Raw genomic sequence first — 21,401 nt, forward strand, 5'->3', positions numbered from 1 at the left:
ATCTATGTCCTGCTAGGATACCTCCTAGTATAGATCTATGTCCTGCTAGGATACCTCCTAGTATAGATCTATGTCCTGCTAGGATACCTCCTAGTATAGATCTATGTCCTGCTAGGATACCTCCTAGTATAGATCTATGTCCTGCTAGGATACCTCCTAGTATAGATCTATGTCCTGCTAGGATACCTCCTAGTATAGATCTATGTCCTGCTAGGATACCTCCTAGTATAGATCTATGTCCTGCTAGGATACCTCCTAGTATAGATCTATGTCCTGCTAGGATACCTTTCTAGTATAGATCTATGTCCTGCTAGGATACCTCCTAGTATAGATCTATGTCCTGCTAGGATACCTCCTAGTATAGATCTATGTCCTGCTAGGATACCTCCTAGTATAGATCTATGTCCTGCTAGGATACCTCCTAGTATAGATCTATGTCCTGCTAGGATACCTCCTAGTATAGATCTATGTCCTGCTAGGATACCTCCTAGTATAGATCTATGTCCTGCTAGGATACCTCCTAGTACAGATCTATGTCCTGCTAGGATACCTCCTAGTATAGATCTATGTCCTGCTAGGATACCTCCTAGTATAGATCTATGTCCTGCTAGGATACCTCCTAGTATAGATCTATGTCCTGCTAGGATACCTCCTAGTATAGATCTATGTCCTGCTAGGATACCTCCTAGTACAGATCTATGTCCTGCTAGGAAACCTTAGTAGGGATGGAATATGAAAACAATACATCTCTGCTGCCCTGTGGAGCGATGCCTATCGCCCTCTGGGTACTTATCAATAAAGCTGTACTGAAATAGAATGAAATAGTCCTCCGTGGAGGAAAGGGGTGTGTGTGTGTGTAGTGTAGTGTGTGTGTGTGTGTGTAGTGTGTGTGTGTGTGTGTGTGTGTGTAGTGTGGGTGTGTGTGTGTGTGTGCACTCTTCCACACGGAGTCCTACGGGTTCCACACACACACAAAACCACACTACAGTCACATACTGCACACATGCTGCATTTTACATTGGTTTGATTTCCTGGTTTGAATTTTAAAAAATCAAGTATGTAAATATAACCACAGAGAGTGTGGTAACAGGAAGGGATGGAAAGGTGGTGTTGTATTGTGGCAGGACCAAGTGAGGATAGACTGACTGACTGACTGACTGACGACTGATTGACTCTGCACTGCGTGTTCAGCCTGTGTGTTTACTGAACACTAACTGTCTACTGGGAGATGGGAGTGTGACCACACCCACACACATCTTGCTTTCTGCATGAGTGTGTCAACACCCCCCACACACACGTACAGAGCCCTCTGAGAATAGGACAGGAGGAGAGAAGAAGAGAAAAGACTGGTCTGTCTTATTGGCTGTCTCTGACGGCTCACTCTGACAGACAGGAAATGGCTCATATCTGTTTCAATGATATTGCCACTTTACTGCCACTTTGTCCTTTATAACATCTAGTGATAACCAAGCCTGTGGTCCTTTATAACATCTAGTGATAACCAAGCCTTTAGTCCTTTATAACATCTAGTGATAACCAAGCCTGTGGTCCTTTATAACATCTAGTGATAACCAAGCCTGTGGTCCTTTATAACACCTAGTGATAACCAAGCCTGTAGTCCTTTATAACATCTAGTGATAACCAAGCCTGTGGTCCTTTATAACACCTAGTGATAACCAAGCCTGTGGTCCTTTATAACATCTAGTGATAACCAAGCCTTTAGTCCTTTATAACATCTAGTGATAACCAAGCCTGTGGTCCTTTATAACATCTAGTGATAACCAAGCCTGTGGTCCTTTATAACACCTAGTGATAACCAAGCCTGTGGTCCTTTATAACATCTAGTGATAACCAAGCCTGTGGTCCTTTATAACACCTAGTGATAACCAAGCCTGTGGTCCTTTATGACATCTAGTGATAACCAAGCCTGTGGTCCTTTATAACACCTAGTGATAACCAAGCCTGTAGTGATAACCAAGCCTGTAGTGATAACCAAGCCTGTGGTCCTTTATAACATCTAGTGATAACCAAGCCTGTGGTCCTTTATAACATCTAGTGATAACCAAGCCTGTGGTCCTTTATAACACCTAGTGATAACCAAGCCTGTGGTCCTTTATAACATCTAGTGATAACCAAGCCTGTGGTCCTTTATAACACCTAGTGATAACCAAGCCTGTAGTGATAACCAAGCCTGTAGTGATAACCAAGCCTGTGGTCCTTTATAACATCTAGTGATAACCAAGCCTGTGGTCCTTTATAACACCTAGTGATAACCAAGCCTGTAGTGACAACCAAGCCTGTAGTGATAACCAAGCCTGTGGTCCTTTATAACATCTAGTGATAACCAAGCCTGTGGTCCTTTATAACATCTAGTGATAACCAAGCCTGTGGTCCTTTATAACATCTAGTGATAACCAAGCCTGTGGACTCCTATGGTACTAAGAGTGCATTTTGAAAGTGTGTGTGATTGTCCAAGACAGAGGTTGAGTTAATGTGGCCTAATGTAGTCCTGGGAATGATGACTGTGTTACTCTGGCAAGCGACATTTTGAACAGACGGTCGATCTAAGAGGACATTTTAAATGTGTGATTGTCCCTCGTTTTAGTCATTGTTCAAATGGCTCCTGAATAACAGAGAGGTTGTGAGTTAATTTGTCCTAATGCAAAGTAATGATGCTGGGAGAGATGCCTGTAGCTGTATCCTTCAAATGGCATTATAATCCAATCTGGGTCATCTAGATGCTATTTAATACCCATTTTCCCATTGATATGAAAAGTCTACTGATGTAGAAAAGTCATTTTTTCCCCTCTGTTAGACAGTGGAATATGTAGCCTTTGACATGTAAATCTTACGTCCTCGTTGCCTACGTCCTCGTTGCCTACGTCCTCGTTGCCTACGTCCTCATTGCCTACGTCCTCGTTGCCTACGTTCTCGTTGCCTACGTTCTCGTTGCCTACGTCCTCGTTGCCTACGTCCTCGTTGCCTACGTCCTCGTTGCCTACGTCCTCGTTGCCTACGTCCTCGTTGCCTACGTCCTCGTTGCCTACGTCCTCGTTGCCTACGTCCTCGTTGCCTACGTCCTCGTTGCTTACGTCCTCGTTGCCTATGTCCTCGTTGCCTACGTCCTCGTTGACTACGTCCTCTTTGCCTACGTCCTCGTTGCTTACGTCCTCGTTGCCTACGTCCTCGTTGCTTACGTCCTCGTTGCCTACGTCCTCTTTGCCTACGTCCTCGTTGCTTACGTCCTCGTTGCCTACGTCCTCGTTGCTTACGTCCTCGTTGCCTACGTCCTCGTTGCCTACGTCCTCTTTGCCTACGTCCTTGTTGCCTACATCCTCGTTGCCTACGTCCTTCTTGCCTACGTCCTCGTTGCCTACATCCTTGTTGCCTACGTCCTTGTTGCCTACGTCCTTGATGATGTCTGAAATGCAAGAAGCACAGTTGATAATCTTCCTAACAGATGTCCACCAGACGACAACAGTACACACACAGGGAACAGGGGACTGCAGAGGTTTAAACTGTCTTAATTATTGATGGGGGGGGATGATATTTTTGGATGATATTATATTGATATTTGACTCCAAATATGGATTTGTAAAAAAACAAAGTGTACATACAGTACCAGTCAAAAGTTTGGACACTCCTACTCATTCAAGGGTTTTTCTTTATTTTTACTATTTTCTACATTGTAGAATAATAGTGAAGACATCAAAACTATGAAATAACACATATGGAATCATGTAGTAACCAAAAAAGTGTTAAACAAATCTTGGCATTCTCTCAGAAGTGGAACTCTGTAAGGTTGTCGGCTGCCATACCACATTCGTGTCAAGGTACTACGAGTTGTGTGTTATTTTATGCACAATTCGCTTTGTTGTGCTGGACTGTCAGTTGACTAACTGTAGCCTGTCTGTTGTGCTGGACTGTCAGTTGACTAACTGTAGCCTGTCTGTTGTGCTAGACTGTCAGTTGACTGTCTGTAGCCTGTCTGTTGTGCTGGACTGTCAGTTGACTAACTGTAGCCTGTCTGTTGCGCTGCACAATTCGTGTCCGCCTCCTTTGTCATCTTTCATCAATAACCCGTTTTCAACCACTGTCCTGCCGTTTGCTGGATGTGCTTTGGATGGGGGAGCTTTATATATATATATATATTTAGATATACTATGCCTGCCGAAAGTATTCAAACCCCTTGACTTTTTCCACATTTTTTTACGTTACAGCCTTATTCTAAAATTGATTAAAACAAATTCCTCAGCAACTACACATAATATCCCATAATGACAAAGCAAAAACAGGTTTTCCCATTTTTTTTGTTGTTGCATATTTTATATATATTTTTTAAGCAGAAATACCTTATTTACATAAGTATTCAGCCCCTTTGCTATGAGACTCGAAGTTGAGCTCTGGTGCATCCTGTTTCCATTGATCATCCTTGAGATGTTTCTACAACTTGATTGGAGTCCACCTGTGGTAAATTCAATTGATTGGGCATGATTTGGAAAGGCACACACCTGTCTATATAAGGTCCCACAGTTGACAGTGCATGTCAGAGCAAAAACCAAGCCATGAGGTTGAAGGAATAGTCCATAGAGCTCCGAGACAGGATTGTGTCGCGGCACAGATTTGGGGAAGGGTACCAAAAAATGTCTGCAGCATTGAAGGTCCCCAAGAACACAGCTGGCCTCCATCAGTCTTAAATGGAAGATGTTTGGAACCACCAAGACTCTTCCTAGAGATGGCCGCCCGGACAAACTGAGCAATCAGGGGAGAAGGGCCTTGGTCAGGGAGGTGACCAAGAACCTGATGGTCTCTAGAGTTCCTCTGTGGAGATGGGAGAACCTTCCAGAAGGACAATCTCTGCAGCACTCCGCCAATCAGGCCTTTATGGTAGAGTAGCCAGACGGAAGCCACTCATCAGTAAAAGGCACTAACAGCCATCTTGGAGTATGCCAAAAGGCACCTAAAGGACTCAGAACATGAGAAACACGATTCTCTGATCTGATGAAACCAAGATTGAACTCTTTAGCCTGAATACCAAGCGTCACGTCTGGAGGAAACCTGGCATCATCCCTACGGTGAAGCATGGTGGTGACGACAACATGCTATGGGGATGTTTTTCAGCAGCAGGGACTGGGAGACTAGTCAGGAATGAGGGGAAAGATGAACAGGGCAAAGTACAGACAGATCCTTGATGAAAACCTGCTCCAGAGCACTCAGGACTTCAGACTGAGGCAAAGCTTCACCTTTCATTTTAGAATAAGGCTGTAACGTAACAAAATTTGGAAAAGGTCAAGGGGTCTGAATACTTTCCGAAGGCACTGGGTAGCGTTAGCTAGCTCTAATAGTCTGACCCTGCACCAACACACAGGTATTTTACATCCTATAGGGTAATTTTTGCTAGGTAGCGTTAGCTAGCTGTAATAGTCTGACCCTGCACCTTTTGCTAGGTAGCGTTAGCTAGCTCTAATAGTCTGACCCTGCACCAACACAGGTATTTTACATCCTATAGGTTAATGTTTGCTAGGTAGCGTTAGCTAGCTCTAATAGTCTGACCCTGCACCAACACACAGGTATTTTTCATCCTATAATAGGTTAATTTTTGCTAGGTAGCGTTAGCTAGCTCTAATAGTCTGACCCTGCACCAACACACAGGTATTTTTCATCCTATAATAGGTTAATTTTTGCTAGGTAGCGTTAGCTAGCTCTAATAGTCTGACCCTGCACCAACACAGGTATTTTACATCCTATAAGTTAATTTTTGCTAGGTAGCGTTAGCTAGCTCTAATAGTCTGACCCTGCACCAACACACAGGTATTTTTCATCCTATAGGTTAATTTTTGCTAGGTAGCGTTAGCTAGCTCTAATAGTCTGACCCTGCACCAACACACAGGTATTTTACATCCTATAGGTTAATGTTTGCTAGGTAGCGTTAGCTAGCTGTAATAGTCTGACCCTGCACCAACACACAGGTATTTTACATCCTATAGGTTAATGTTTGCTAGGTAGCGTTAGCTAGCTCTATTAGTCTGACCCTGCACCAACACACAGGTATTTTACATCCTATAAGTTAATTTGTGCTAGGTAGCGTTAGCTAGCTCTAATAGTCTGACCCTGCACCAACACACAGATATTTTTCATCCTATAGGTTAATTTTTGCTACGTAGCGTTAGCTAGCTCTAATAGTCTGACCCTGCACCAACACACAGGTATTTTTCATCTTATAGGTTAATTTTTGCTACGTAGCGTTAGCTAGCTCTAATAGTCTGACCCTGCACCAACACACAGGTATTTTTCATCCTATAAGTTAATTTTAGCTAGGTAGCGTTAGCTAGCTCTAATAGTCTGACCCTGCACCAACACACAGGTATTTTTCATCCTATAGGTTAATGTTTGCTAGGTAGCGTTAGCTAGCTCTAATAGTCTGACCCTGCACCAACACACAGGTATTTTTCATCCTATAGCTTGTTCTCCATCTTTTAAATAGTTAGCCAATGTGTTTTCAACACTTTTATTTCCCTGACGGATCAACATTTAGTTTGCATTATGCATTATTTGCACACTAATGCATGTGCTCTTAGACTGACCAATAGAATAAATGGGAGTTTCTAACACCCCAAACCATTAATTACTAACTAGAGGTCTCCTAATCTTCTCCTTCTCATCCCTCTCTCGCTCCTCGTCCTCTTTCCCTCTCTCTCCTCCTCCTCTTTCCTTCTCTCTCCTCCTCCTCTTTCCTTCTCTCCCTCTCTTCCTCGTCTCGTGCAGGGAGCAGCCAATCTTCACCACCAGGGCCCATGTGTTCCAGATTGACCCGACCACCAAGAAGAACTGGGTCCCAGCCAGCAAACAGGCAGTCACCGTGTCCTACTTCTACGACTCCACCCGCAACAGCTACCGCATCATCAGTGTAGATGGATCCAAGGTAGGGGTGAGTGAGTGTGTGGGTTAGGGTTGGGAGGACGTGTCTGGATGTCTCTGTCTGGATGTCTCTGTCTGGATGTCTCTGTCTGTCTGGACGGACGTCTCTGTCTGTCTGGACGGACGTCTCTGTCTGTCTGTCTGGACGGACGGACGGACCTGTCTGTCTGGACGGACGGACGGACCTGTCTGTCTGGACGGACGGACCTGTCTGTCTGTCTGTCTGTCTGTCTGGACGGATGGACGGACCTGTCTGTCTGTCTGTCTGTCTGTCTGGACGGACGGACGGACGTCTCTGGCTGGCTACATTACATGGAACAGGGTTGGACGGCTGGCTGCGTTACGCGGAACAGGGTTGGACGGCTGGCTGCGTTATGTGGAACAGGGTTGGACGGCTAGCTGCGTTACATGGAACAGGGTTGGACGGCTGGCTGCGTTACATGGAACAGGGTTGGACGGCTGGCTGGCTACGTTACGTGGAGCAGGGTTGGACGGCTGGCTGCGTTACATGGAACAGGGTTGGACGGCTGGCTGCGTTACATGGAACAGGGTTGGACGGCTGGCTGCGTTACATGGAACAGGGTTGGACGGCTGGCTGCGTTACATGGAACAGGGTTGGACGGCTGGCTGCGTTACATGGAACAGGGTTGGACGGCTGGCTGCGTTACATGGAACAGGGTTGGACGGCTGGCTGCGTTATGTGGAACAGGGTTGGACGGCTGGCAACAAACTATCTTAGGCAAACATATATAGGCACATCCTCTGTGTTTTAATCAAATCAACTATATTCACTGAGCTTGTCTGATGCTTTAAGCGAACTGTTTGATGAAATAATTTAAGACACACGAATGAGTAGAGGGAGTCCGACTGCAATTGATTTGATTGTGCTCAGACTTGCTGCGCTGTGTTAATAATAATTTTTCTACAGCGAGTGACTGTGTGATTAAGCACTCGTTATCTCTCTCTCCTCCCTGCTGCATCGACCACAGAGAACTTCAAGTGTTTATCACGCCGTCCATGTTGCCATTTCTGACTGAAAAGGTCTGTTACTGAAATCCCTCATTTTGTTTAGGAAAAACATTCCCTCATCCCTTGCTCTCTTTACGTGACACATGTATGCATCACATGCACGTGACCAATAGGACCTGACCCGTAGCGTAGCGTAGCATAATCACATCAATAAATTGGTTATAACAAACTCTGAACACGTGACGGCAAATGGATGCAGAGGACGTGACAAATGAACTGGAAACGGGGTAATGTTTACTGGTTGCTCAGGAGGTAAAGGGGAAGTCAGATGTGTGGAATAAATGTGACGAGTTGTGGAAAATACTGGAGATCAAGAAAAATTAGGTAAGGAGCAAGCGATGCATGGATGTTATTTGCAGAGCAAGTGCTGTTAGATTACAATATATTTTTTCTGACCGTTTGGAACAATGTAAACAGCACTAAATAAATGATAAGCAAACCAGAGTTCTGCTTTTGTAAAGCCTTTATTATTTATTGTTTACGCTAATCATTCAAGGGTCGACTTATTTTCTTTTAAAACTAAAATGCTTGATTGCATTTCATCAATCAAGCATTTTAGTTTTATATATATATGTATATATTTAACCTTTATTTAACTACGCAAGTCAGTTAAGAACAAATTCTTATTTACAATGACAGCCTAGGAACAGTGGGTTAACTGCCTTGTTCAGGGGCAGAACGTCAGATTTTTACCTTGTCAGTTCGGGGATTTGATCCAGCAACCTTTCGGTTACTGTCCCAACACTCTAACCACTAGACTACCTGCTGGTTACTGTCCCAACACTCTAACCACTAGGCTACCTGCTGGTTACTGGCCCAACGTTCTAACCACTAGGCTACCTGCTGGTTACTGGCCCAACACTCTAACCACTAGGTTACCTGCTGGTTACTGGCCCAACACTCTAACCACTAGGCTACCTGCTGGTTACTGGCCCAACGCTCTAACCACTAGGCTACCTGCTGGTTACTGGCCCAACGTTCTAACCACTAGGCTACCTGCTGGTTACTGGCCCAACACTCTAACCACTAGACTACCTGCTGGTTACTGGCCCAACACTCTAACCACTAGGCTACCTACTGGTTACTGGTCCAACACTCTAACCACTAGGCTACCTGCTGGTTACTGGCCCAACGCTCTAACCACTAGACTACCTGCTGGTTACTGGCCCAACACTCTAACCACTAGGCTACCTGCTGGTTACTGGCCCAACACTCTAACCACTAGGCTACCTGCTGGTTACTGGTCCAACGCTCTAACCACTAGGCTACCTGCTGGTTACTGACCCAACGCTCTAACCACTAGGCTACCTGCTGGTTAGTAGTCCAACACTCTAACCACTAGGCTACCTGCTGGTTACTGGCCCAACACTCTAACCACTAGGCTACCTGCTGGTTAGTAGTCCAACACTCTAACCACTAGGCTACCTGCTGGTTACTGGCCCAACACTCTAAACACTAGGCTACCTGCTGGTTACTGGCCCAACACTCTAACCACTAGGTTACCTGCTGGTTACTGGCCCAACACTCTAACCACTAGGCTACCTGCTGGTTACTGGCCCAACGCTCTAACCACTAGGCTACCTGCTGGTTACTGGCCCAACGCTCTAACCACTAGGCTACCTGCTGGTTACTGGCCCAACGCTCTAACCACTAGGCTACCTGCTGGTTACTGGCTCAACTCTCTAACCACAAGGCTACCTGCTGGTTACTGGCCCAACGCTCTAACCACTAGGCTACCTGCTGGTTACTGGCCCAACACTCTAACCACTAGGCTACCTGCTGGTTACTGGCCCAACGCTCTAACCACTAGACTGCCATACTAAGCCTACTAATGATAACGACATGTATTATTATGATAATTATCATAACAACAAGGAGATCAAGAAAAGGGAGGGTTATTATTATAATAAATGTAATTTTTCTGACAATTTGAAGTGTAAACCACACTAAATAAGTAGTAGAAGACAGGCCTTATTACAGTATAGGAAAGATTAAAATCACACGCATTTGTGAAATAGTTTATCTGACATGTTGTGGTTGCTTGGTGCTCACGGAATCAGTAGGCTATTAAACAAACACTCAAACATGACCAAAAGTATGTGGACACCTGCTCGTCAAACATCTCATTCCAAAATCATAGGCATTAATATGGAGTTGGTCCCCCCTTTGTTGCTATAAAAGCCTGTAATCTTCTGGGAAGGCTTTCCACTAGATGTTGGAACATTGCTGCGAGGAATTGATTCTGTTCAGCCACAAGCATTAGTGAGGTCGGGCACTGATGTCCGGCTCGCAGTCAGCGTTCCAATTCATCCCAAAGGTCTTCAATGGGGTTGAGGTCAGGGCTCTGTGCATGACCAGTCAAGTTTTTCCACACCGATCTCAACAAACCATTTCTGCTTTGTGCACGGGGGGCATTGTCATGCTGAAACAGGAAAGGGCCTTCCCCAAACTGTTGCCATAAAGTTGGAAGGACAGAATCGTCTAGAACGTCATTGTATGCTGTAGCATTAAGATTTCTCTTCACTGGAACTAAGGGGCCTGAACCATGAAAAACAGCCCCAGAACATTATTCCTCCACCGCCTAACTTTACAGTTGGCACTGTGCATTCGGGCAGGTAGCGTTCTCCTGGCATCCCCCAAACCCAGATACGTCCATTGGACTGCCAGATGGTGAAGCGTGATTCGTCACTCCAGAGAACGCGTTTCCACTGCTCCAGAGTCCAATGGCGGCGAGCTTTATACCACTCCAGCCGACTCTTGACATTGCCCATGGTGATCTTAGACTTGTGTGCAGCTGCTCGGCCATGGAGACCCATTTCATGAAGCTTCCGAACAAACAGTTCTTGTGCTGACGTTGCTTCCAGAAGCAGTTTGGAACTTGGTAGTGAGTGTTGCAACTGAGGACAGACGATTTTTACACGCTACGTGCTTCAACGCTCTGCAGTCCCATTCTGTGAGTTTGTGTGGCCTACCACTTCGCAGCTGAGCCGTTGTTGCTCCTAGACGTTTACACTTCACAATAACAGCACTTACAGTTGACCGGGGCAGCTCTAGCAGGACAGACATTTGACGTACTGACTTGTTGGGAAGGTGGCTTCCTATGACGGTGCCACGTTGAAAGTCACGGAGCTCTTCAGTAAGACCATTCGACTGCCAATGTTTGTCTATGGAGATTACATGGCGGTGTGCTTGATATTATACACCTGTCAGCAATGGGTCTGGTTGAAATAGCCTAAATCCACTCATTTGAAGAGGTGTCCACATACACAAAAGTATATGTAGTGTATAAATGGATGATTTATTAAAGCCAGGCACATTTAACAGTTAGGCTATTGATTATAGACCTAATTAAGTTGTCGTTTCCTTGCTCCTCAATTTTGTTAAACAATTAAAGGCAAGTGCTGTTTTCTCGTCTCCTAAATCCGCTGCTGTCTCCGCCGCATTGTTCTCAACACCACTATGCTGGTTAACTTTGCTATTATCCACATAGCAACATGGTTTAGGAAAAGGCGCCAATTCAACAGCGCACTGATGTTTCAGAACCGCGGACAGCGACCGCTATCCAAGCACATTTGTTATAAAATAATATTTTTATTAGTGTTGCACCATTGTTCTTATGTATCCATATAGAATTTCAGTAGCACATGTCTTAGAGATGGACTGTTCCATCCCCACGGCCTCCACAATGGATCAGTCCAATCGGACAGGCGTCTTGTACACCATGATATTATTATATATATATATTTTACTACTGTTCAGCTAAAGAAATCTGTGGACCAACAGCCCATTGACCAGTCAACTAAATGGGGTCTACTCTCAACCTGTGTGTGTGTGTGTGTGTGTGTGTGTGTTGGATAGAGGGGTAATTAGTATTTTCCCCAGAGAGTCTGCTGAGGCTATGAGAGGGTGAGGAGGGGACGACCCCCCCTGTTGTGTTGTCACTGGGTGATGTGAGGGAAAGGGGGGGGGGTGACGGCTAGGAGAAGAACCTTTAAAGGGCAACTCCTGGAGCACCCCACCCACACACCATATTTACACACGCTCTCTCTCTCTCTCTCTCTCTCTGTCTCTCTCCGTCTCGCTCTCTCTGTCTGCCTGCCTGTCTGTCTGACATATACTGTGAGACTGTCACCCCTCACCCTGCCAACAGCTACAGTGTCTAAATGAAGATCAGCTTGATGCTGGCTCCTCTCTCCTCTCTGACAGTGAAACCCCACTGAGCATGATGCAGAGAACAGATCCACCACGTAGGCTTCCACCCACCTCCTCCTAGCTACTGAACATTACCTGTCTCTGTGGATTGTGTCAGGCTTCCACCCACCTCCCCCTAGCTACTGAACATTACCTGTCTCTGTGGATTGTGTCAGGCTTCCACCCACCTCCCCCTAGCTACTGAACATTACCTGTCTCTGTGGATTGTGTCAGGCTTCCACCCACCTCCCCCTAGCTACTGAACATTACCTGTCTCTGTGGATTGTGTCAGGCTTCCACCCACCTCCCCCTAGCTTCTGAACATTACCTGTCTCTGTGGATTGGGTTTGCTGTGACATCCATGTCTTGGTTTCCACCTGTACACCTGGCACAAACCAGACGCATCATGTTGCCCACATACATACTCTTCTCTACGGTGTGTAGACATCAACCTATTGACTCTGACATTATCAACGTCAGGGTTGACGGACAGAAGTGTTCCAACTCAACAGAATCATCTCAGCTCTCCAATGGAAGGAAGTGAACCAAATCAACAGAATCATCTCAGCTCTCCAATGGAAGGAAGTGTTCCAACTCAACAGAATCATCTCAGCTCTCCAATGGAAGGAAGTGTTCCAACTCAACAGAATCATCTCAGCTCTCCAATGGAAGCAGACATTTATTTCTACCGAAAACCAGACGTGATTTTCTTTGCATAGACACAAGGCTGAAAGGCTCGTCTGTTTGACTTTAGGTGTGCGTCCCAAGTTTCCCCCTTTTCCCCACATAGTGCACTACTAGCCAGGGTATGTAAGCTAATGCCTGTCTGTGTATCAGGTGTTTTAGTGTTGAGCTCATAGAGGTCTTCTGAACAGGAAGACTAGTTCACAGAGAGAGATTTCATCAACCCCAGCTGAGCTCCGAATTGAACTCAGCAGATACAATTTCTGTGCATACTTTCAAAACACTCTCTTTAGTCTACTAATTATCTTTTATGGGTTTTACTTTTCATCGTTTTGCTCCAAACATACTGCAATTTATTTGGTTTGATGAGATTGTTGTATTAACCTCAGAAAGCAAAGTAATGTTTTTTTGATTTACAAAATTTGACCTTAACTCTGTGAGCCTCATGAGATCCTATCTGAGTTGGCACTTCAAGGCTTCTACAGTCTGTTTACCAGTTCCCCAGTCCCTCTCTACCTCCAGAAAAACACATAGCGTTTCTCCCAGTCCCTCTCTACCTCCAGAGAAACACAATGCGTTTCTCCCAGTCCCTCTCTACCTCCAGAGAAACACAATGCGTTTCTCCCAGTCCCTCTCTACCTCCAGAGAAACGCATAGCGTTTCTCCCAGTCCCTCTCTACCTCCAGAGAAACGCATAGCGTTTCTCCCAGTCCCTCTCTACCTCCAGAGAAACACATAGCGTTTCTCCCAGTCCCTCTCTACCTCCAGAGAAACACATAGCGTTTCTCCCAGTCCCTCTCTACCTCCAGAGAAACACATAGCGTTTCTCCCAGTCCCTCTCTACCTCCAGAGAAACACATACCGTTTCTCCCAGTCTCTCTCTACCTCCAGAGAAACACATACCGTTTCTCCCAGTCCCTCTCTACCTCCAGAGAAACACATAGCCTTTCTCCCAGTCTCTCTCTACCTCCAGAGAAACACATAGCGTTTCTCCCAGTCCCTCTCTACCTCCAGAGAAACACATAGCGTTTCTCCCAGTCCCTCTCTACCTCCAGAGAAACACATAGCGTTTCTCCCAGTCCCTCTCTACCTCCAGAGAAACACATAGCGTTTCTCCCAGTCCCTCTCTACTTCCAGAGAAACACATAGCGTTTCTCCCAGTCCCTCTCTACCTCCAGAGAAACACATAGCGTTTCTCCCAGTCCCTCTCTACCTCCAGAGAAACACATAGCGTTTCTCCCAGTCCCTCTCTACCTCCAGAGAAACACATAGCGTTTCTCCCAGTCCCTCTCTACCTCCAGAGAAACACATAGCGTTTCTCCCAGTCCCTCTCTACTTCCAGAGAAACACATAGCGTTTCTCCCAGTCCCTCTCTACCTCCAGAGAAACACATAGCGTTTCTCCCAGTCCCTCTCTACCTCCAGAGAAACACATAGCGTTTCTCCCAGTCCCTCTCTACCTCCAGAGAAACACATAGCGTCTCCCAGTCCCTCTCTACCTCCAGAGAAACACATAGCGTTTCTCCCAGTCCCTCTCTACCTCCAGAGAAACACATAGCGTTTCTCCCAGTCCCTCTCTACCTCCAGAGAAACACATAGCGTTTCTCCCAGTCCCTCTCTACCTCCAGAGAAACACATAGCGTCTCCCAGTCCCTCTCTACCTCCAGAGAAACACATAGCGTTTCTCCCAGTCCCTCTCTACCTCCAGAGAAACACATAGCGTCTCCCAGTCCCTTGAAGGTCCCTTAGTCTGCATGCGCTCGCTCTCAGGTCCTGGAAGTCTGCCTATTATATGTAACCCCCCCCCCCCCCCACACACACTGACTGACTGACAACTGCTCCTGTCCTGACACAGAGGAGAGGGCGACTGAGAGAGAGAACTGCTGGGGGTCGGACTGCTGTAGCTGGCTATTCACTGACTCCAAACTGGCATATCATTGGTCATCCCTGGTGGATAGTGCTATTCTCTGTCTGTCTGTGGTAGGACATGACGTCTCTGTCTGTCTGTGGTAGGACATGATGTCTCTGTCTGTCTGTGGTAGGACATGACGTCTCTGTCTGTCTGTGGTAGGATATGACGTCTCTGTCTGTCTGTGGTAGGACATGACGTCTCTGTCTGTCTGTGGTAGGACATGACGTCTCTGTCTGTCTGTGGTAGGACATGACGTCTCTGTCTGTCTGTGGTAGGACATGACGTCTCTGTCTGTCTGTGGTAGGACATGACGTCTCTGTCTGTCTGTGGTAGGACATGACGTCTCTGTCTGTCTGTGGTAGGACATGACGTCTCTGTCTGTCTGTCTGTGGTAGGACATGACGTCTCTGTCTGTCTGTCTGTGGTAGGACATGACGTCTCTGTCTGTCTGTGGTAGGACATGACGTCTCTGTCTGTCTGTGGTAGGACATGACGTCTCTGTCTGTCTGTGGTAGGACATGATGTCTCTTTCTGTCTGTGGTAGGACATGATGTAGGGCTACAGTGGGCTGGGTATTCCTGGGAATCTCTTCTTTCCTTCATACTGTACCAGGTTACACAGCTCAGTGTCTGCTGGTTTCAATGAGTTACCAGGTTACACAGCTCAGTGTCTGCTGGTTTTAATGAGTTACCAGGTTACACAGCTCAGCGTCTGCTGGTTTTAATGAGTTACTAGGTTACACAGCTCAGTGTCTGCTGTTTTCAATGAGTTACCAGGTTACGCAGCTCAGCGTCTGCTGGTTTTAATGAGTTACCAGGTTACACAGCTCAGTGTCTGCTGGTTTTAATGAGTTACCAGGTTACACAGCTCAGCGTCTGCTGGTTTCAATGAGTTACCAGGTTACACAGCTCAGCATCTGCTGGTTTCAATGAGTTACCAGGTTACACAGCTCAGCGTCTGCTGGTTTTAATGAGTTACCAGGTTACACAGCTCAGCGTCTGCTGGTTTCAATGAGTTACCAGGTTACACAGCTCAGCGTCTGCTGGTTTCAATGAGTTACCAGGTTACACAGCTCAGCGTCTGCTGGTTTTAATGAGTTACCAGGTTACACAGCTCAGTGTCTGCTGGTTTCAATGAGTTACCAGGTTACACAGCTCAGTGTCTGCTGGTTTCAATGAGTTACCAGGTTACACAGCTCAGCGTCTGCTGGTTTCAATGAGTTACCAGGTTACACAGCTCAGCGTCTGCTGGTTTTAATGAGTTACCAGGTTACACAGCTCAGCGTCTGCTGGTTTCAATGAGTTACCAGGTTACACAGCTCAGCGTCTGCTGGTTTCAATGAGTTAGCAGGTTACACAGCTCAGCGTCTGCTGGTTTCAATGAATTAGCCGGTTACACAGCTCAGCGTCTGCTGGTTTCAATGAGTTAGCAGGTTACACAGCTCTCTCTCTCTCTGTCTCTCTGTCTCTGTGGGTGATTTTAGACTAGGGAAGACATTAGAGAGAGAGTTTCTCATTTCAACTGTGCAGGGAGGTTAAGCTAGGAGGGTGTTGTTGATGACATCAGATCACTGCTGGTGCCACTATCCTCCTGAGACCTGCTTCATTTAACATGCTGCTGCTGCTGCGTCCCAATGCCACCCTATTCCCTATATACACCACTACTTTAGGGCCCTGTCAGGTGTACAGTAGTGCACTCTGTAGCAAATAGGTTGCCATTTGGGTTGTGGATAGTCTTCACTACCAACACCAACCGTTTTCCATTTCCTCGTAACTGGCAAACACACAGCCAAGCGACGACCTCCAGGTACAGCTACTGAGATCAATAAGCTGTTTACAGATCTCAGTGGAACGCTGACAGTTAGGGTGTGTGTGTGTGTGTGTGTGTGTGTGTAGTGGTGTAAAGGGGATTATATCTTCCTGGCTGATTTATCCTACACATCACATGACTGGCAGGGTTCATATTCTCTCTTCCTCATTCTGTTTCCTTGTTCCGTCTCTTTCACTCCTTTTTATTTCCCTTCTCTCTGTCTCCCTCCTCCTCTTCCTCCTTTCATCTCTTCATCCCTTCATATGAAGGGTTTGAGTCATCACACACCAAACTCTCTCTCTCTCTCTCTCTGTGTGTGTGTCTCTCTGTCTCTCTGTCTCTCTGTCTCTCTCTCTCTCTCTCTCTCTCTCTCTCTCTCTCTCCCCCTGCATGTGTGTGATCAGGTTTGTCACAGTGTGAATAACTGAGACAGACGACTCCAGTTATTTACATTAACACATACAACCATGACATGTCAAAGAGATCTTAGACACATACTGAAGACTGAACCTCCTTTGTTCCCTGTGAATGTACTGGTCTTCCTACAGGGACTTGGGATGAGTCCCACATGGCGCCCGATTCCCTATTTAGTGCACTACTTCAAAATCACATTTTATTGGTGGCGTACCTATTTCATTTGTTTTATTTAACCTTTATTTAACTAGGCAAGTCAGTTAAGAACAAATTCTTATTTACAAGACGGCCTACTCCGGCTAAAACCTGGGCCAATTGTGTGCCGCCCTATGGGACTCCCAATCACGGCCGGATGTGATACAGCCTAGATTCGAACCAGGGACTGTAGTGAGACCTCTTGCACTGATATTCAGTGCCATAGACCGCTGCGCCACTCAGATGTTATCACAGGTGCAGCGTAATGCTGGTGTTTCTAGCTCCAACAGTGCAGTAATATCTAACAATACATGCAAACCCCCAGAATTAAAATGAAGAAATATCAGAACGAGCCATGTCAGAGTCGTGTGTGTGTGTGTGTGTGTGTGTGTGTGTGTGTGTGTGTGTGTGTGTGTGAGAGACAGACAGACAGACAGACAGACAGACAGACAGACAGACAGACAGACAGACAGACAGACAGACAGACAGACAGAGTGGGCAGTATATTAATACAAAAATGTGTACAGCAGTAGTTATATAGGATGAGCCACAACCAGGGGACCAGGGACCATAGGGGGTAGGGAACCATAGGGGGTAGGGAACCCAGGGAACCATAGGGGGTAGGGAACCAGGGAACCATAGGGGGTAGGATAGGAGGGTAGGAGGGAGGAGGATGGTTGTGTGCATGCATAGAAAACATACATGCGAATTTCTATTTTTTTTATCCTCTCAGAGAAGTCTTCCTCGACCCCTAGCAACAGTCACCTCTAGATAACCTTGACAACAAGCTGAGCTGTGTCTCTAAAGCATGTCAGTAAAGGTTGTTGTGTAACTCCCCGTCTCTTCTAGTTCTCTTGTCTGACGTAGTGTTTTACAGGGCCTTTTATTGGAAATACAACGCTCTGGGGATTTGTCATGCATGTCTGGTTTGGACAGTGTTCTGGGCTCTCAGTGAGGTGTGAGGGTGTGAGGTCTCTGTGTGAGGTCTGAGCTCTGGCTAAAAAGATAAGTGTTAGACAGCTCCTCAGCAGAGAGGGAGATGGGGTGGTGAAGGAAATATAAAAAGGAGGGAGAGGCAGGGAGAGGCAGGAGGATGATGGAGAGGCAGGAGGATGAGGGAGAGGCAGGAGGATGAGGGAGAGGCAGGAGGATGAGGGAGGATGAGGGAGAGGCAGGAGGATGAGGGAGGATGAGGGAGAGGCAGGATGATGAGGCAGGATGATGAGGCAGGATGATGAGGGAGGATGAGGGAGAGGCAGGAGGATGAGGGAGAGGCAGGAGAATGAGGGAGGATGAGGGAGAGGCAGGAGGATGAGGGAGGATGAGGGAGAGGCAGGATGATGAGGGAGGATGAGGGAGAGGCAGGAGGATGAGGGAGAGGCAGGAGGATGAGGGAGAGGCAGGAGGATGAGGGAGAGGCAGGAGGATGAGGGAGGATGAGGGAGGATGAGGGAGAGGCAGGAGGATAAGGGAGGATGAGGGCGAGGCAGGAGGATGAGGGCGAGGCAGGGGGATGAGGGAGGATGAGGGAGAGGCAGGAGGATGAGGGAGAGGCAGGAGGATGAGGGAGAGGCAGGAGGATGAGGGAGAGGCAGGAGGATGAGGGAGAGGCAGGGAGAGGCAGGAGGATGAGGGAGAGGCAGGAAGATGAGGGAGAGGCAGGAAGATGAGGGAGGATGAGGGAGAGGCAGGAGGATGAGGGAGGATGAGGGAGAGGCAGGAGGATGAGGGAGAGGCAGGGGGATAAGGGAGGATGAGGGAGAGGCAGGAGGATGAGGGAGGATGAGGGCGAGGCAGGGGGATGAGGGAGGATGAGGGAGAGGCAGGAGGATGAGGGAGAGGCAGGAGGATGAGGGAGGATGAGGGAGAGGCAGGAGGATGAGGGAGAGGCAGGAGGATGAGGGAGAGGCAGGAGGATGAGGGAGAGGCAGGAGGATGAGGGAGAGGCAGGAGGATGAGGGAGAGGCAGGAGGATGAGGGAGAGGCAGGAGGATGAGGGAGAGGCAGGGAGAGACAGGATGATGAGGGAGAGGCAGGGAGAGACAGGAGGATGAGGCAGGGAGAGAGACATGAGGGAGAGGTAAAGAGAGACAGAAGGATGAGGCAGGGAGAGATGGGGGTTGAGGAAGAGATGGAGGGAAAAGAGGGAGACGGGTGATAATGGGGAGGAAGGGGGAGGAAGGGGGAGGAGAGAGAGAGGAGGAGGAGGAGGAGGTAGGGGAAGAATGAGAGGAGGAGAGTGGTTGTCAGTTATTCCTAGTCCTAATTCTGGAAGCAGGGCCATGTTGCTATGAGACAAAGGGTGCATAGTAATTAACATGTCTTGTGTTGTCTCTTAATTGTTGGGATCAGTTCTCTGTGCTGCTCCGAGACAGAGAGAGAGAGGGACAGACAATGTTTTCTTTGTTTTGGAGTGTTTGTGGGTGGGTGTTCTTGCTTGTTGTGTGTGTGTGTGTGCGTGTGTGTGTGTGTGTGTGAGATATGATTTCAGTTCATGTGGAGGTTTCCAGAGGTGGGACCAAGTCACCATTATTCCAGTCACAAGGTCACAGTCTCCAGTCGAGTCCCGACTAGAACGGTCAGAGTCTCCAGTCGAGTCCCGACTAGAACGGTCAGAGTCTCCAGTCGAGTCCCGACTAGAACGGTCAGAGTCTCCAGTCGAGTCCCGACTAGAACGGTCAGAGTCTCCAGTCGAGTCCAAGTCGTACGTTTTTTCAAGTCAAATAAACTACACATACAATAGCTTGTTCAATTACACGTCTTTGTCTATTTATTGATGCTACCAGACAGACATTTTCATTATTTTGTCTACAACATATTTTGATTATGTCACAATACATTTCAACAAATTCTAAATGGAGCTTCATATACATTTCCTACTGTAAGACCAGTCGGCCTGTTCTAGTAGTTGTTGCTAGTTGCCTCATTGCTGCTGAGCTTCAAGGTAAACAGTTTATATTCTGGATCCCCAAACAGTTTTTGGAGCTGCGTATTTACTATGCCAATCATCTCTCCCTACAGTTGGCATTTGTGCTGCACCAGATCCTATAGCTGTAAATCAGCAATCTGTTCGCTAGCTCTGTTGTTCTCAAACTTCTTGACCTGCAACCCCTCCCCCCACCCACCCACGCTCACCCCCGAAAAGGGGTGGTTCCAAGCTCGCAACCCCCGTGCACAATCGCTGCCTAAATGTAGCCTGTCATTGCAGCCATAAACAGTGACGCATTTACAAACTGCAAGACACCGATGTAAACTGCCTTTTACACCCTCCTACATTTTGAGATGAAAGTCATTCATGTTAGCAGCCAATATCAATTAGGGATATCATGTCACTTCTCTGGGGTCCAACAGGATAATACGCCCTACCTTACCTGTATGCAGGGGAGGTTGAAAGACAAGGAAAGCACGGTCTCTCTGCAACTTGCCTGTCACTTTGGAGGGCCTGCCTGCCTGCCTGTCTGCCTGCCTGCCTGCCTGTCTGTCTGCCTGCCTGCCTGCCTGCCTGCCTGTCTGCCTGCCTGCCTGCCTGTCTGCCTGCCTGCCTGTCTGTCTGTCTGCCTGCCTGTCTGTCTGTCTGTCTGTCTGCCTGCCTGCCTGCCTGCCTGCCTGCCTGCCTGCCTGCCTGTCTGTCTGCCTGCCTGCCTGTCTGCCTGCCTGCCTGCCTGCAGCTTGTTGCCAACTGGGTAGCCACTTTCTTCCTCACAAATACCAGAATAAATTGACCAGAATGTTACATCTTCATCCTATAATATTGAAGCTGTGACGTTAGTGTGATGTTACAGCTGTCTTCAGACAGTAACCAGCCAAACTAGCTCTGTCTGAAATATGAACATGATCAATGAAATAGCCGGGTAGCCTAACATTATCGTTCTGGCCTAGATGTGTCCATAGTGGATTGATAAACGGTATGGATAACTTTCTTTATATATGGGTCATTTAAACGTAGGCCTATTGGAGAAAATGAAACAAGCTGCTTTCTGGAGACTCACATGGAGACTCATCTGGATCTGCTATCTGGAGACTCATCTGGATCTGCTATCTGGAGACTCATCTGGATATGCTATCTGGAGACTCATCTGGATATGCTATCTGGAGACTCATCTGGATATGCTATCTGGAGACTCATCTGGATATGCTATCTGGAGACTCATCTGGATATGCTATCTGGATATGCTTTCTGGAGACTCATTTAGATATGCTATCTGGAGACTCATCTGGATCTGCTATCTGGAGACTCATCTGGATCTGCT

General features: G+C 47.1%; 1 protein-coding gene across 1 annotated transcript in view; it reads left to right on the forward strand.

Annotated features, from left to right (window-relative positions):
- The window catches only part of LOC115167418 (homer protein homolog 2), a 94,628-nt gene that overhangs the window by 33,883 nt on the left and 39,344 nt on the right, over positions 1 to 21,401 (forward strand). The window contains exon 2 of the mRNA XM_029721824.1: positions 6,766 to 6,922. Coding sequence (XP_029577684.1) covers positions 6,766 to 6,922 — 157 coding nt within the window. The remainder of the gene's footprint in view (positions 1 to 6,765; positions 6,923 to 21,401) is intronic.

This window comes from Salmo trutta, chromosome 29 (assembly GCF_901001165.1).
Source record: "Salmo trutta chromosome 29, fSalTru1.1, whole genome shotgun sequence".
NCBI classification, from domain to species: Eukaryota; Metazoa; Chordata; class Actinopteri; order Salmoniformes; family Salmonidae; genus Salmo; species Salmo trutta.